The 19,004-nt window shown below is 32.0% G+C and overlaps 1 protein-coding gene across 1 annotated transcript in view; it reads left to right on the forward strand.

Annotated features, from left to right (window-relative positions):
• The window catches only part of LOC145321731 (uncharacterized), a 129,098-nt gene that overhangs the window by 60,581 nt on the left and 49,513 nt on the right, over positions 1 to 19,004 (forward strand). The window contains exon 2 of the mRNA XM_080163282.1: positions 4,179 to 4,269. Within this exon, the coding sequence (XP_080019408.1) occupies positions 4,179 to 4,269 (91 nt within the window). The remainder of the gene's footprint in view (positions 1 to 4,178; positions 4,270 to 19,004) is intronic.

Raw genomic sequence — 19,004 nt, forward strand, 5'->3', positions numbered from 1 at the left:
TTTTGTTCATTTGTCTGGGCTTAACAAACATTAGTTCATTGTAAAATTATAAATCTGAAGTGTACTTTTGTTAAATTGGCGGCTGCGGCCATTGCTTTTAGGGACTTTAAGCTGTAGTATTGAAGCAGCTTATAGTGACTAATTAAAAATGACGTCATGCAATACAAATGACCAACTATAGGCAAGTATAAATTTTACCATCGGTCAATTAAAATGTATAGTGGCCTATTATTGGTCATTTGTATTGTATGACGTCATTTTTGATTAGGCACTATAAGATGCTTCAAGAATACATTCTACCGTAATGGTCAATTAAAATATATAGTGGCCTATTATTGGTCATTTGTAGTGTATGACGTCATTTTTCATTAGGTACTGTAAGCCGCTTCTGTAGAATTTTAAAGAGTAATTTTGTGATTGATTAAGATACAAAAATAACGAGAAATCTGTAAAAATATATTATGTAAAATAAGCATTACAAAATATTAGATAGAAAAGTTGATTTTTTTCTTCAAAAAAGGAGTTGTAATCATGTTTAACACCCAAATTAGGCTGCTGCTCATAATTTTACAGTAAGAATGGAAAGATGAATAATAGTTGTTTATAGTATCATATTATTGACATCTTTTTGCGGATATTAGAATAAAAAATTATAAGATTTAAACCAGTTTTGTTATCCTCGAGGGGCCGAAGGCTCGGGCTAACAAAACTGGTATTAATTGTATGATTATTATTTGAGCATGTGTGAAAAAATGTCTATAATAAGATGCTATGCATGATTTTTTTAGTATGGCTGGGAACCGGTTCTAATCCACCGAATACTAATCGGATTCGAAGCCATACTGGAAACAAATAGATCGATATGGCAACTATAATAACAGTATACAAAATAATGGCTATACAAAATATTCATCAATAATAAAAACATTTTTTTGTACCTATTAGGCCATTTTTATTTGTGGGTAGCCGAAAGCTGTGAATTTAACAGTTACTTTATATAATTGGTAGAATCAATCATTTCGCAAGCTGTACGTTTAGCCCCCATCCACTTTATTTATTTTTAAACTTTATTTATTTATATGTCGGTTAGAGTAAAAGTAAAATGGCTCAGTTGATTCTTATGTTGAAAGTTAATTGTATTTGAAGTTGGCTTTGCTTTTTAGAATTGAACTTTTATATACTCATATTCTATTTGGCTAGTTTTAGGCTATTTTTCTGTACCCTTCTTACCCCTTTGAAAGCAGATCTCCAATGGCTGTGGCGCAGGCGCCAATAGTATCTAAATAAAACACTTTCGAACCTAGGCCGAGCCACATTACTTTGAAATTGCAATTTTTACCAAGAAAAGGTGAGGGGGGGGGGGCGTTGTACAGGGTCGAAATAAGATATTTTGCTGGATAATTTGATTTCAAATTAGTATATGAATTGACAACACATATAAAATGCCTTTGGGCATTAAATGAATCGAGACTTAAGTGGCTCAAAATTTAGTTTAAGTTATTTTTTAAAAATTACCATAATTTGATTATTACTACTTTTGAAACTACATATAACAGTTTGTCATTTAATAGTCATATAGGGATCTGAAGAGATAAGACGTTTGACGATGATATTAAAATCTTTTTTCTTAAATAGATGAAAACCCCACTAAACATCTATTGAAATTCTAATACAATATTTACGTTGCTGAGATCTTATTTTTCAGACAGGCACACAAACGTACAAGTACTTCGTTTAAAGATATACTTTTCCTAGTTTGCATGACTTATGTTCAATTTGGTTATGTTATTGCAACTTAAGATCTCAATAACGGTTTTATCTACATATATTTTTTTTCCCTCTTTCTAATCTTGAAAATCTATGCCTAAATGAAAGAAGCTTCTGACGTTTTTGTGCTAGTTAAGGAACTGCATAGGAGAATAACTTATTTTTTAAATAGGCCATTTATAACCCCCCCGATCCTCATTTTCAAATAATTTTTGCAGCGTATGGCATTTCCTTTATTGTGATGGGATTGTCGTAATTAACTAGAACATGTTGATTAAACAACCTTTGTTCGGCTGTCCTAAATTTACATAGTAAGAACTTTCTTTGTTTTTGTGTCAAGGTATTCTGTATGTATCATGTTTCTTACAAAGCAGCAGTAGATACCTTTTAAACCTCTTTAGTCATAAGAATTCTCGGGTATAGTCCCTTTCGTAGCATCGCACCTTATGGGGCGATAATTCGTATTTTTCACAGTAGCTTTTCTCCTATTTCTAGCCCCTTCGGGGGGCTCTAACCATGCGGGGCCAATTACCTAACACTGTGGGTTAATCACCTAACCCAATATAACCTACCCTAACCCAAAATGACCTATAAAAAGCCATTTTAAAAACACGACAAATCGAATGTTACGAAAGGGACTATTCCCGAATTCTCTATAGATGCAAGGTATCGATTTTCTCTTGTTTATGGACCAAGGCATCCTACAATATTTGTCATGGATCTGTCATAGTAGCAGCAGAAACATCTTTTTATATCTTTAGTTATGCCACTGTTTATTTTCTCAAATATAGGGTTACTTATGACTACTTTCTATATGATGGGTTTTAACTGCATTTTGTTGATTATCTACAAATAATTTATAAAGTTTTTTTTTCCAATCAATCCAAATTATTGCATTCTGATGTGTCTTTAGATGCCACCCTGTTAATCTAAGAGGCCATATGTTGACATATAATTACATCTTTTATTATCAATACAAGAAACGCAAGCCTACTAAGTAACAAATTTGGTCCTAGGACAAACACAGGAATAAAAAACGTCGGAGTGTAAACTCAACATAGCCTAACATATTTTAAACCATCATATAGGTTTTTTAAATGCCTATTCTAACCTAGCCTGTATAGAAAAACTTGATATTTTGACACTTGGATTTTTGTTTTGGAACCACTGATTTCTGATATAAAAGTATATATAATGAATAAGGCTTGCTAGATATGAAATATGTTTAATGAATATGGTCTGCTGAAAATATTTCCTTGATTATTAAACTGGCATTTCCTTTCTAAACATCACAGTGTTTTAGCAAAACTGTTAGGTTAGGTAATTTTGGATAGGAAGATATTTTATGGCTGTATGTTGATCACTGCAGGTATAGGTACTGGGGAATTAACCGTGCAGTGAAAATACATTTTACTTTTTTACGATATATTTTGCTATTTTTGAAGTATGTGGCCGTTTCGATAAAACACATTGATCGGCCTACCGTTGCAGTTTTATTTTAGAATATTAGAATAGACAAATTATACATGTATTAAGTTTATGTTTTATTTTGAATTTTATTTAAATTTGAAATATAAGTAAAATGTACTTACTGAAATAAAATTTAATTTTAAAAAAAGAATGATAATGCCAAAAATTGGCAAAGCTTATTGAAAAAATCAGGAGCTAAGGCGTTAATATTTATATTATAGACATTAATATTTTATTTTAACTAACTGTCCTACAGAAAAGTTAGAGTAATTAAATTAGAGTAATGTAAAGAACAGAACATCTTCTAAAAATAGAACGATTTTTTACAACATTTTACTATTACTGTATCCGTGTGGAACCGTCAATATTGAATTAAAGGCAACTCTAATGGTTGGTTCTGATAAAAATAATGGGCCCCTCGTTTCCTCAACAATTATATAGGTTAACCATACACTAACTAAGATTAATACTTTGTAACACACTAGTGGCTTCGCCCATAGCCTCTAGTGGTTAGATTTAATGAGTGGGGTGAAAGAGTTTGAGGTTTTCCTTTGATAACGCTAGAATAGCTAAAACCTGTCTAAATCAATCTTTTTTCTACAGGAAAACCTAAATGGTCCATTCTAAAAGAGATCTTAGCCTTCAAACAGGCATATGCTCATACATTTTGCCTTTTTTATATCAATTGTGTAGTTAGATTTTAATAATCCCCCCCCCCCCTCAACAAAAATTATTTAAATATACATTGAATTAATTGAAGCAGCTTATGTGCATATAAAAAATGACGTCATACAATACAAATGACCAATGATAGGCAGTATATATTTTAATTGACCAATGGAAGGCCTGTATGACGTTATTTATCTATATTCTGCTACTTATTGATTATATTTTTTCAGTGATTAATCGGAGCTTTTCTATAATTGTATTTTATATTTCAGGTGTACAAAGTGTGGACATAATATCCATGGACATCCCACAGCTGGCAGAATCTGGACATGATCTGGTGCTAGACTGCAAGTTCGAATACAGGTATGACAGACGAACGGACAATGTTAAATGAAAGGAAGGTTTGCTTCTCATAAAAATTGTTTGTGCTACCCCCCCCCCCCCCCCCTAGTAGGATATGCTTGAACATAAACTACAGCTACTATAATCCTATGTTAATATTGTTATAAACATTGTCCCCTTCCTCCCTGATAGGATATGCTTGAACATAAACTACAGCTATACTATAATCCTATGTTAATATTGTTATAAACATTGTCCCCTTCCTCCATGATAGGATATGCTTGAACATAAACTATAGCTACTATAATCCTATGTTAATATTGTTATAAACATTGTCCCCTTCCTCCCTGATAGGATATGCTTGAACATAAACTACAGCTACTTTAATCCTATGTTAATATTGTTATAAACATTGTCCCCTCCCTCCCTGATAGGATATGCTTGAACATAAACTATAGCTACTATAATCCTATGTTAATATTGTTACAAACATTGTCCCCTCCCTCCCTGATAGGATATGCTAGAACATAAACTGCAGCTACTATAATCCTATGTTAATATTGTTATAAACATTGTCCCCTCCCTCCCTGATAGGATATGCTAGAACATAAACTGCAGCTACTATAATCCTATGTTAATATTGTTATAAACATTGTCCCCTCCCTCCCTGATAGAATATGCTTTAACATAAACTACAGCTACTATAATATTATGTTAATATTGTTATAAACATTGTCCCCTCCCTCCCTGATAGGATATGCTTGAACATAAACTGCAGCTACTATAATCCTATGTTAAGCCTGTTAGAAACATTAAGTTAATCTGTAAATATAATATTTTAATACAAATTTATATGGCCTCTGTTGAGACGAAAACTTTTTGGAATTTTTGATTCCTGGATTTGACATTATAAGTGATGGGAATCCTTACCACGGATCTTAAGGGATAAAGATTGAATTGAAGTACCCAAAGTTTTTAAGCAAACAAATAAAAGAATATACTTAAAGAACTTTGGGTACCAGTACTATTTATTGTTCAATATCCCCCTCCTTATTTGTTTTTGTTTTTTGTAAAAGAATCTTTAAAAATCCTAGATTAAATTCATAAAAATTTTCCTTTGTTTTTACGAGTGAGTAAAAGAGAAAACTTATTAATACATAGAGTTAGTTCAGTTATGACAAATATTTTATTCATTATTTTATCTAATAAATGAAAGCGAAGCTTTTCTACATTTAAAATGTGTCCTAACGTCAATCTGTCCATCTTTCCTTTAAAACACATATTTAGGTTATATAAATCATCCTATTAATATGAAGCATTATATTAAGATTCGTGTAAAAATGAATTATAATATTGAAAGCTTATTGATCATTAACCATTGATACATTGATTTCATATGATGATTAAGTATAATGTTATGGGATTGTAAACTCCCGAAATGATTAATATGCAATTTTATGGTTTAATATAATGTTAATATTCGCTTTTATGAATTTTATCATTCTTGTTTCACCTATTTCAAGTTGCCTAGCTTACATCTTAAACACGTTTTAGAGCATAAACTGACCTATAGATAAACATTTCAATTTAAAAAAGATTCTTATCAATAGACATGAACTATATGATAACAAGAACAAAAATGTCTCTAGTAGTTGAAATAAAAAAAGGAAAAAAACTGTCTACGTCAATATTTTGTTGTTATTTTCTATAATACATAGTATATCTTGTCCTTTACTAGCGGTTGCAAACTTGGCATTTAGGGGCTTTGTATTGAAATGGGGCAGAAAAATAGCCAAATACCATACTAAGGCTTAAAACTAAAAATAAAATAGCCTAAAACCATCCTGGGACCCAATAGAAGCTTTCTTTAAAGGAAGAACTCAATCTGTATAGTAGTTATTAAGATTTTAGTTTCTAACAAAAATTAGCCCTACTACTTTATATAATAGGATGTAAACTATTAATAAAAAGTGTTTATTGCTGACTTATGATCGACATGCCTGTAAATGAGCAAATTTTGCACATTATTAAGTATAATGTATGTCGACAAAAATAAATTCCTACAGACAAACGAGCAAAGTGAATTAAACAAAAGATATCTATTAAAGATCAAACAAAACACCAAAATATATTTTTAACATAAATCAAATTTATAATTAGCCCTAGTAGTTTTTACCCCTTTTCGGTCAGATTAGAAATCCACAGTCACTAGATTTCAGATTTAAATCTGTCTCAATATGACTCTTTGTTACCAAAGTTCAGATATGACAAAATTTGACCAAAATTCAGATTTCAATCTGAAATTTAGTGACATTGTGTCAGGTTATTTTCTCATTTTTGGCAATGCAAACAAATCTGACACAATATCACCAAAAGTCATATATGACATTTAGTGACATAGAGTCAGAGTTGGGGGAATTACCTAATCTGACACATTATTGCCAAAAGTCATATATGACATTTAGTGAAATAGAGTCAGAGTTGAGAAAATTACCTAATCTGACACAATATCACTAAAAGTCATATATGACATTTAGTGACATAGAGTCAGAGTTGAGGAAATTACCTAATCTGACACATTATTGCCAAAAGTCATATATGACATTTAGTGAAATAGAGTCAGAGTTGAGAAAATTACCTAATCTGACACAATATCACTAAAAGTCATATATGACATTTAGTGACATAGAGTCAGAGTTGGGGAAATTAACTAATCTGACACAATATCACTAAAAGTCATATATGACATTTAGTGACATAGAGTCAGAGTTGGGGAAATTACCTAATCTGACACATTATTGCCAAAAGTCATATATGACATTTAGTGAAATAGAGTCAGAGTTGAGAAAACTACCTAATCTGACACAATATCACTAAAAGTCATATATGACAATTAGTGACATAGAGTCAGAGTTGGGGAAATTAACTAATCTGACACAATATCACTAAAAGTCATATATGACATTTAGTGACATAGAGTCAGAGTTGGGGAAATTACCTAATCTGACACATTATTGCCAAAAGTCATATATGACATTTAGTGAAATAGAGTCAGAGTTGAGAAAATTACCTAATCTGACACAATATCACTAAAAGTCATATATGACATTTAGAGACATAGAGTCAGAGTTGGGGAAATTACCTAATCTGACACAATATCACTAAAAGTCATATATGACATTTAGTGACATAGAGTCAGAGTTGGGGAAATTACCTAATCTGACACATTATTGCCAAAAGTCATATATGACATTTAGTGAAATAGAGTCAGAGTTGGGGAAATTACCATATCTGACACATTGTTACCAAAAGTCATATATGACATTTAGTGATTTAGGGTCAGAGTTGAGAAAACTACCTAATCTGACACATTGTTACCATAAATCATATATGACATTTAGTGACATAGAGTCAGAGTTGGGGCAATTACCATATCTGACACATTGTTACCAAAAGTCAAAGTTGAGGAATTTACTTTACCTGACACATTGTTTGCAAAAGTCACGTATGACATGTATTGACATAAAGTCAGAGTTGAGAAACTACACAATCTGACACATTGTTACCAAAAGTCATATATGACATTTAGTGAGATAGAGTCAGAGTTAAGAAAATTGACTAATCTGACACATTGTTATTAGAATTCATATATGACATTTAGTGACATAGAGTCAGAGTTGGGGAAATACCTAATCTGACACATTGTTCCTAGAATTCATATATGACATTTAGTGACATAGAGTCAGAGTTGGGGCAATCACCATATCTGACACATTGTTACCAAAAGTCATATATGACATTTAGTGACATAGAGTCAGAGTTGGGGAAATTACCTAATCTGACACATTGTTGCCAAAAGTCAGATATGACATTTAGTGACATAGAGTCAGAGTTGGGGAAATTACCTCATCTGACACATTGTTACCAGAATTCATATATGAAATCTAGGGACAGAGAGTCAGAGTTAAGAAAATTGACTAATCTGACACATTGTTACCAAAAGTCATATATGACATTTAGTGACATAGAGTCAGAGTTAAGAAAATTGACTAATCTGACACATTGTTATTAGAATTCATATATGACATTTAGTGACATAGAGTCAGAGTTGGGGAAATACCTAATCTGACACATTGTTCCTAGAATTCATATATGACATTTAGTGACAAAGAGTCAGAGTTGGGGAAATTACCTAATCTGACACATTGTTACCAAAAATCATATATGACATTTAGTGAAATAGAGTCAGAGTTGAGAAAATACCTAATCTGACACATTATTTCCAAAAATCATATATCATTATATGTATAAACACAGTTTATTTCTTTAACTTTTTATTGCTGGAATACATATGTTTCACTATAAAAATAGATCATCAGTTCAATTAAGATGTATAAAATAAGAGTTAAAAAAATATATGTCCTTGCATTTTGAATCCTTTTAAAAGACTAAATAAGAAAGAAGTGTTAGAAAATTGTACACCCTGCGGGGTTTTTTACTACTTATATCCTCTTGGGGTTGGGGGGGAATTAGCATCTTTATATAAAAAGGGGGAGGTGTTTAAAGAGAATATTTAAAGAGAAAAATTAGGTCATATTTTATCATTTGCAGTTTTACAAATTAATACATATTATATAAAAAAAATACTGCTATGAATATGTTTCATGTCATGCACTTTGAAAGAAGGAACTTTTCTCTGTGTGGACACTTGCTGAGGATTTCATGTCTCGTGTTTAAAGTTTGTATGTTAGATTTGAAATCTTTCATTATTTTGAAGCTTTCAGTCAAGCAAAGATTGCATTTTTTTGAATTTTGATTGTAAGTGTTTGCTAGTTTTTCAATTGACCAATCAATTTTATAGTTTGTGTTTTTAAGTGTGTATTTTTGTGTGTATTGATGAAATCAGATAGCTTTGTGCAAGCTGTTTCTCGTGAGAAAGAGGATTTGTGCCTACTATATCTTTGCTTGAAAGTTGCAGAGGTTAGGCCAATATATTGATGTTGGCTCTGGTTTGAATCTAGTGTCACAGACCATGTTTGAAGTTTTGCATTTACCATCCAATGGGCATGTTTGGGGTTGTCTACAGTTGCATCCTTCAATTGTGGGTATTTTGGAACCGCCAAGGATGCGATTATTGTGAGTAGAAATTATACTCTGACATTTAGTGACATAGAGTCAGAGTTGAGAAATTTACCTAATCTGACACATTGTTACCAAAAATCATATATGACATTTAGTGACATAGAGTCAGAGTTGGGGAAATTACCATATCTGACACATTGATAATTGCAACTACCTAATCTAACACATTAATACCAAAAATCATATATGACATTTACTGTTATAGAGTCAGAGTTGGGGAAATTACCTAATCTGATGCATTGTTAACCCTTACAGATCGGGCCCCTATTCCCACCTTAATAGATCGGGGGGAGGGGTCATATTGACCCCCCCCTCTATCTCGGCTCCTGTTACAGTTAGAGACATAAAATTTTTTTCTGGTGGTTCATGTGTATTTTTAGAGAAAATTACTTTTTCTAGTCATAGCGGTCAGACCACTCCTTAGCCGCTTTTTAGCGGCCAGCCGCTAAATATTAAAACAGCTGTAGAGCGGCCAATTTGGCAGCTAGGATGACCAAATTTTAGGACGAATTTTTTATTTTTCATAACAAAAAAATTACTTTTTCAGATCATCGCCGATAAACGGCAAATAACGGAAACCGCCATTTTCGGCGGTTACGGCGATAAAACGGGGGTTGGCGGCGCCAATTAATATTTTATCTGTTTACTGTTGCTCAAGGATTTACCAAAAAAAATTTTAGTCATAAAGTCGGTCAGGGAGCGGTCAAACGGTCATAACACCACTTTTCTCAGAAGGTCATTGATATCTAAGTATTCACCAAAAAAATGTTAGGTTTCTACCTTATAAACAAAAGTCATAATGTAGAAATTAAGATTTATTTAGAATTTTTTCTAAATTTGGTTCCACCTAACCGACTTTGACCGGACGCCACGACTAACACAGACCAGATATCCTTATAAGATCAACTCTTGCCGACGTATAATTACTAAACTTAAAAAGTCATGAAGTCACAACTCTTTATCTTACCTACAAAAAAAATGACATTGAAAAAACAGAGGGGGGGGGTCAATATGACCCCCCCCCCCAGATCTGTAAGGGTTAACAAAAGTCATATATGACATTTAGTGATATAGAGTCAGTGTTGGGGCAATTACCTAATCTGACAAATTGTTACCAGAATTCATATATGACATTTAGTGACATAGAGTCAGAGTTGATAAAACTACCTAATCTGACACATTGTTACCAAAAATCATATATGACATTTAGTAACATAGAGTCAGAATTGATAAAACTACCTAATCTGACACATTGTTACCAAAAGTCATATTTGACATGTATTGACATAGAGTCAGAATTGGGAAAATTACCTAATCTGACACATTGTTACCAGAATTCATATATGACATTTAGTGACATAGAGTCACAGTTGGGGAAATTACCTAATCTGACACTTTGTTACTAGAATTCATATATGACATTTGGTGACATAGAGTCAGAGTTGATAAAACTACCTAACAGGGGTGTCCAAGCTTTTTTTTGTTGGGGGGGGTAATTCGTTTTGGGGGGGGGGTAAATTTTGCTTGGGGGGGGGGGGGTAATTACCTCCCTTAAAATCTGTTGGAAGGGGTAAATTTTGTTTACCCCCCCCCCCTTAAATGACCCCCGGGGTAAAATTTTTTGGGGGGGTAATTTAAATTTTCTTAAATATTTAGCATTAAAAATGCACTCAAAACGCGCAAAAAAATTTTATGTTAGAGATTTTTTATTTTGGGAGGGGGGTTAAATTTGAAAAATTACGGCACCCCCATTCGTTTGGGGGGGGTAATCGCCCCATTACCCCCCCCCCTTGGACGTCTATGTAAGAGATGTTAAACAAGACTGCAGCTTTGTTAGGCACATTACTTGTAGAGTTTGGGCAAAAATCAAATTACTGTTAGAAATCTGTTTAAGATATCTTACATAACAAACACACAAATTTTAACTTTAATGATATGATGTTTTAAAAAGAATAATTTTAAATATTTGATACATATATGTCCCAGAAGAGGTTTTCCAAATATATAAAGCATTTCATATAATTGTTTTATTTTCAATGCATAATTAATATTTTTAAAAAGATGTTTCTCTTGAAACACCATGTACATTTTTTATCAGGAGAAAGTTGTTTATAATATGATGCAAGAAATAACTATTACATATTCTATTTCTTTTCTTTGTTATGACATCTAAACTACTAAACATACACTTTAAAATTTATTTTTCAAAGTCAAAGAAACCTTTAAAATAATTTTAACTTTTAATGCATGAGTTACAGACAGATGGAAATAAAATGTTTAGACTAGAGGGGTACAGGTCTATCTTAAATGATAGCATAAAAAAATCACAGTGTTCCAATAGTGACTGTTACATATGACTTAATAACTGACAGGCAAACGAACAAATAAAGTGAGTTATACAAAAGCCTTGCTACTTAAAAGAGTAATTTGTCAGTTTGTTTGACCAAGATTTTTAGCTATGTGTCTTTAATTTAGCTATTGTCTTTCATTTATAGCAATGAAAGTATTCATTGATTAATTTATAGAGAAGCTACTCTATAATACATTTTATCCACCAGTTGATAATTCATATGACAATATGTACATCTAGTCTGTACATTGTTTATCCGCCTGTCTGTCATTCATACTCAGCATTGTCTAGTTGTCTGTCCATCTGTCTGTTTATCTGTCTTTCCTTCTGTCTGTCCGTCTGTCTGTCTATCTGTCCGTCTGTCTGTCCGTCTATCTGTCCGTCTGTCTGTCTGTCCATCTGTCTGTCCATCTGTCTGTCCATCTGTCTGTCCATCTGTCTGTCCATCTGTCTGTCCGTCTGTCTTTTTGTCTGTCTGTCTGTCTGTCCATCTGTCAATGATAGTTTTAGTTTATAGTATTTTTCAAAACATACTCAAAATCGTAAACGATGGGTGATTTCGTAGAGAAATGTTACTGTTTTCAATATTTTCAAAATACTAAAATAACCCTAAAAATATACAAATTCCCCGATATATTCAAACGACCGGAAATTGAGACTTCACACCTCTGTTAACATTTTCATACGGAGAGAAGGGGTCAACTTGTGCTAGATTTGGGATGTATTTGTAAAATACTACATATGTTCACATATCTTTACGGTCAAACATTGTCAGAAAATCATAAAAATTCCGGAAAATATTAACATACGAATAAGGTTTATGACCTCAGTAGAATTTTATGACTTGAATAATAGAGGTTTGGTGAATAGTTTTTTTTTATAGCATCACGCAATCTCGTAGCCAGATTATCAAGATAGTTAATCTTAGTTCTTATTGCTAATTTCGCTTGTTTTTTTATTTCCATTTTGGCAGCATTTCATGCTTAATAAACCAACCAATCACAATTAAAGAAAAAAAGTCTCCAAAGTTGTTATTGCTAATTTATCTTTTGACTTTTCCAGTTACTTTATGTTCTGTTGTGTTTGTCAGTTCAAATAAAGAAATAGGATTTTGTAGATTTATTAATTATGTATTATTTTTTAAAAATGTTATGTAACCCCCCCCCCCCCAATCATATTTCTTAAAATATCTTATACGTGAGTCACACACAAAGTAGAGAAACAGGTGCACATATATTGTTAATGAATTCTGGCGTGGGGGGGGGGGTTACAATGATGCATCAGATTCAGAAGTAGCTAATATACCAACCAAAGGTTTTTTTATAATATCTATATGTGATACTTAATTTTTCAAAATATTGCTTGACTTTGGTGTATCAATGATCAGAAATAGCTATTTATTTATCTAATATACCAAACAAAATATTTTTTTATAATAATTAATATAATATCTATATCAGTTACTTAAGTTCTCAAATTTAAAATATAGCTTGAATTTTCTAAAGAATAATTCTTACAACATTTCTGTACGAACACCTTGGCTGACCGTAATATCATGTTACCAGTTACTTACCACCACCCCCCCCCCCATATTCCGAGGGTTAATCCCCATAAATCACACATTTAAATAAATACAGGAGACTTTATAATAATAATACTCGAGTCCCCTCCCTCCTCTTTACTACTTACTAGTTTTATGATAACGTTCATATTTTTTGAGGACTTTTATTGAATTTTGATTGGTTGGTTTATTAACTACAAGTGGCTTTGCCCCAATCCCCTAGGTGTCCCACCCCTCAAGAAAATAGTTATAAACCTTCCCGGGAACTATGAGAAGCTACCCTGTTAAGGAGAACCCGATCGGTTCAGCGGTTAGCGAGATCCTTCGTTACAAACAAACAGACATCGTTCTACGTTGCATGGATAGTGTCCAAACGTTCACCCCTAATCGTAATCTATAGAAGGGGTAATTTTCTTTACCATCATTGAGTATGTACATCAATCAATCTCCCATTGTCTTATCCCTTTAGATTTCTGCGATAATTAAATTTGGGTATGGTCCCATATGGATAGCTTTTTTGTTAATTGGGGCATGTGAGAATTGTCCTATCGATTTCAAATATTAGATGGGGATTCCTGTAATAGTTAGGTACGATTTAGAAAGCGCAGCAACTCTGTAATCATTACCAGAACGTCCGTACGTTCATTTTAAACATGTTGATTTTTTTACTTTTTTAACAACAAATTTTTATGTGATCTAATTATCCGATTGATTTGGTTTTTGTATATTGATTCCTGGGACAATAGTAAAATAAAGTACAATATAATAAGCGAAGTAACTATAATGAAGTCCTAAAAACGTAAGTATGTCTATAAACATTATCCTGTATCAAGCATTTTTTCAACAAATTTATACATATATTTTCTGATTATCCAGTTTTGACCATATACAAGTGTTAATGTCCGTTTGTCCTACCATTTTAGTGCTTTGCTTTTATGAATATTGTCATTCTTGTTATATTAGATTTTGATAGGTTACATTAGCTAGGTTAAGTTGGGTTAGGTCAGTGGCGCGACAAAAAAAGTTTGAGTATGGGGAATGTTTTTACCCATAATCAGGCACAACTAAGGGATTAGATAATGGTGATAAATAAAGTTACCCCTATTGTGGATTTAAATTTTTAATTTAATTGATTGAAGTTTGGGCACAACTAGTTAGAAACCAAAAATTCAAAATCTCTAAAATTATCCAAAGTTTTTTTTATAAAATGTCCCCTCCTTCCCTGGGTATATATCTAAATGATCCTTTTAATCCAGTTAAAATAAAACATATCGTGTTAATACCATCTTTTTATGGATATTAAAATAAAAAAATTATTATGAGATTAATTCCAGTATAGTTGGCTTTAAGGTCCGAAATCTTAGGCTATCAAAACAAGTAAAATGTTTTACTTTATAATTAAATATCTTTTGAAAGTTGTCTATAAAACGACAATACACATTATTTTTAAGTATGGCTCAGAACCAGCAGAAATTAAAAGTATACAATGCCATAATGGAATAGTTATTTATTGCATCGTATTATCAACAGCGTTCCAACTAAATTAATATTAATATTGAATCATATAATGTAAAGCCCTACCCTATACCAATTCACCAAGTTGAACTGGTTATAAAACTTTGGGTACAAGTGTAATTTACGGTCCAATGGCACTTCCCTCCTTGTTTGCTCAAACAAATGCATCATAAAAACGTTTTAAGAAATAAAGCCAAACATTAACCCATTGACTAATTTAAAAAAGTAAATTTGAATAACAAAATGATTTGCTCATAAAAAAAATAAAAAGGGTGGGGTCAAAATAGGTAAACAAGGATGACAACATCCATAAAAGCTAAGCTCTGAAAAGGTGTGATGAATGAACATTAACACTTTTAGAGTGTCAGAACTAATTAATCAGAATATAAATGTTTAAAAGTTGAAACAAAATTTTAAGTAAATTTGTTGAAAAACTGCTTAAATACAGAATAATGTTTAAGGACATACTTACATTTTTATAGATGCTACGCTTACAAAATTGTACTTTGTTGTCCTAGGAATCAGTATTCCAAAAATCAGATCAATCAAATAATTATATAACACAAAAATTTGCTGTTTAAATGGACGTACGGTCATTCAGGTAACAATCATAGAGTTCTTATGATTTCTAAAGTCTACCTATCTACCACAAGAATCACCATACAAATTTTGAAATTGATAGAAAAATTCGGACATGCCTATTTTAATTTAATTTAATGCATATTTAAATTAACACTCAAAATATTTTTTAATGTATATGTCCGTCTGTCTGTCCGTCAGTTTGTCGGTCTGTGACTGTCCATCTGTTTATGTCTGTATGTCTGTCAATACCTTTTCGTTAATTTAGTGAAAGCGCCAATTTTAATTGGGATAAAAAAAATTAATTTTTAATTGAAATACATCCCCAATGATGATAATAGTTATCTATTGCATCGTATTATAGACAGCATTCCGCGGATAGTAAATTTAAAAATTAAAAGATTAATTACAGTTTTGTTAACCCTGAGGGGCTGAAGTCCTGGGCTTACAAATCTGGCATTGATATTATGTTTTTATTTTCATTTTAATATTCATATAAAATTGTCTAACATTTTTCCAGTATGGCTTTGAACCGGTATTAATCCCGCGTATATTAATTTCAAAGCCATACTGAAAATAAAATTACCCCTGTTGTAGATTAAAATTATTGATTGGGCAATACTTGTTCAGAACCAACCAATCAAAATTAGACAAAAGTACCCAAAGTTTTTAAGCTAACCATAGAGCAAGGATAGTAATGAAGCTTTGGATACCTGTGTAAATACAGTCCAGTGTACTCTCCCTCCTTAGGTAAAAATGTAATTTACTGCTCAATGATCCCTATATCCCTGGGTATGATGTGTCTACAAAAAGACAGTGTCCAAACTTTTCCACCGATTATTTTAATCTAAAAAAAGGGGTCCCATTTTTATAATTGTAATTGTGCTGTGCATATTGTAAACAGTTATCGCGCAATCAATGTTTTTCTACAATATAATACATGTTTTTTCAGTATGACTCATAACCTATCAAGAGGGAAAACTTAGATTCGTAGCCACACTAAAACAGTTATTTATAGTATCGTATTATAAACATTAAACAGCTTTCCGTGGATTTTAAAATGTACCATTGTAAGAGTAAAAATATTTTAAAAATAATTATTAAAAAAACTTCATTTTATTTGCTCAAAGATATGCCTCAAATAAAAAACGTTTTAAGTAAAATGCCACCCCCCTTCTCCTTATACAACCTATCCTGACAACCTGACCCAAAATTAAAGGTTTCAGTGCTCATCAAGGTACTTCGAGTGAAAGTGTAAATATTTTATTTTATAGCATCCCATTTATGGATTAATTTTTCTTGTTTTTACTTTAAACTAAATTTTCGTTTTTACAAGGAATCTTAAAGAATAAGACAATGGACGATGAATTGATGAAAATTTCCTATTTACAAACAACTTTGAGGACTTAACTAATCAAAATTCAATAATTTATCATTATTATCTTAAGTGTTCAAACGTTTCCAACCCTAATTGAAATCTACAGAAGGGGTAATTATGTTTACCATCAATATGGATGTATAATAATTTAACGGCTATTGTCTTATCCCTTTAGATACCTGCGATAATAAATCTTTAATATAAGTACCTAAAGCTTTTGGGCCAACATCTTTGCTTAATCGCTGTACAATATTTTTTTTTTTGGGGGGGGGGGGGGCGGGGAGTTAAAATTTATGTCACCTGATTAAGGAAGGGAAACTGGAAGGGTCAACTTAACTGAACTCACATGAGAAATATGAGATCTTCATACAGAACAATAATTTTCTATAATTAGGGTCAGTTTGTCCGTCCGTAACAAACGGATAGCTTTTTTGGTAATTTAGGCATTTGATTCCATCGACTATTCTGAAACTATTTAAGTGTTATTATCCGTTTGTTATACAGTTTCAGAAATCGTTTTAATCTTACAGAACAATAGCTTTTTTATAATTAGGGCTGGTCAATCCGTAAGAAAGCGGATAGCTTTTTTCATTTCTGGTAATGTAGGCATTTGCTTCCTGTATCCGTTTGTCATAAAGTTTCAGTACTAGTTTTTATGGATGTTTTAATCCTTGTTAATATTCCCCAATATACAAGGTATATTGATAAAAGGGTCAACTTAGTCACGTGAACAAGGACAATATACATTTTAACCCCCCCCCCCCCCTTTCATATTCATATTTGACTTGCAACTTTGGATGGAAATATAAATACCCTTTAGGATTTAACTTTCACTTGACCTATACTCCCCCCCCCCACCTCTTTTAGCAAAAGTTGACCGATGACATATCATATCATATATTAGGGGAGGGATCTTTTACAACGAGACTTAAATAAATATAAGAAGAGTAAGTATTTAGAAAAAAACAAGGATGACAACATCCATAAAAGCGAAGCACTGAAACGGTAGGACAAACGGACATTAACACTTGTATAGTATCTGAACTGAAAAATCGGAACATAAATGTATAAATGTCGAATCAAAATTGTAGGTAAATTTGTTGAAAAACTGCTTAAAAACAGGATAATGTTCATGGACATACTTACATTTTTGGACTTGATTATAGAGTTGCTTCGCTTATAATATTGTTCTTTGTTGTCCCAGGAATCAATATACCAAAAATCAGATCAAACGGATAATTAAAACACTTGAAAATTTGTTGTTAAAAAAGTAGAAAAATCAACATGTTTAAAATGGACGTACGGACATTCTGGCAATGATTATAGAGTTGCTACGCTTTCTAAATCGTACCCAACTACTACAGGAATCATCATGCAAGTTTGAAATCGATAGGACAATTCTAACATGCCTAAATTAACGAATAAAAGCTATCTATCTCGGACGGACGGACGTACGGACGGACGGACGGACGGACCGACCCTAATTATAGAAAAGCTTCGCTTTTAATAACCTATATAATACTAATAGGATACTAGTTCAGATATTTCTTAATCTTAAGCTACTGACCAAAAAAACAAAAATAACAACACGGCACAAATTTTAAATGTTGAATGTGCATGTGTGCGTCTGTTTTGATCTAGCTGACCTTTACAGGGTAGCTTCTTATAGTTTAATTCGTATATTTATCTTTCTTTTTTGCTTTTAAAAATTTATGTATTTATTAATGTTAAGCTTCAGACAAAAGCCAACAAAAAAAAACTTTTGCTAGAAATATGCGAAGGTTCCGTGATCATATGAACAGGCTATTTTATTTGAGAAATCCACTATTTTTAAAAAAACTCAAATTGCCCAATAAAATCAAACGGTCTAGCTAAGTTTTTGAAAGGGATAATTAGTGATTTACAACGATATCCTGGCCGTATGAAAATGTATAGCTATTTCAATATTTATCAAATACCTATTTAACCCCTTTCTTTCACACGTTTAACCCCCAGTATGAAAATGAGGGAATTTAGCAATATTTGGCACCAATTTTAATATTTTGAAGCCGTAAATTAGTTTTTGAAACTAACGATATGACTGCCATCTGTCTGTCCATCTGATAACAATAGGACAAACGAACATTAACAGTGTCAGAATGGAATAATCAAAATATATAAGTATACAAGTCTCATTTTAAAACTTGGTTATAGAAATGCATTTCTTACAACATAGTACTTTGTTGTCCTTA

Source organism: Acartia tonsa, chromosome 6 (genome assembly GCF_053477335.1).
Source record: "Acartia tonsa isolate MP-2025a chromosome 6, ASM5347733v1, whole genome shotgun sequence".
Taxonomy (NCBI): Eukaryota; Metazoa; Arthropoda; class Copepoda; order Calanoida; family Acartiidae; genus Acartia; species Acartia tonsa.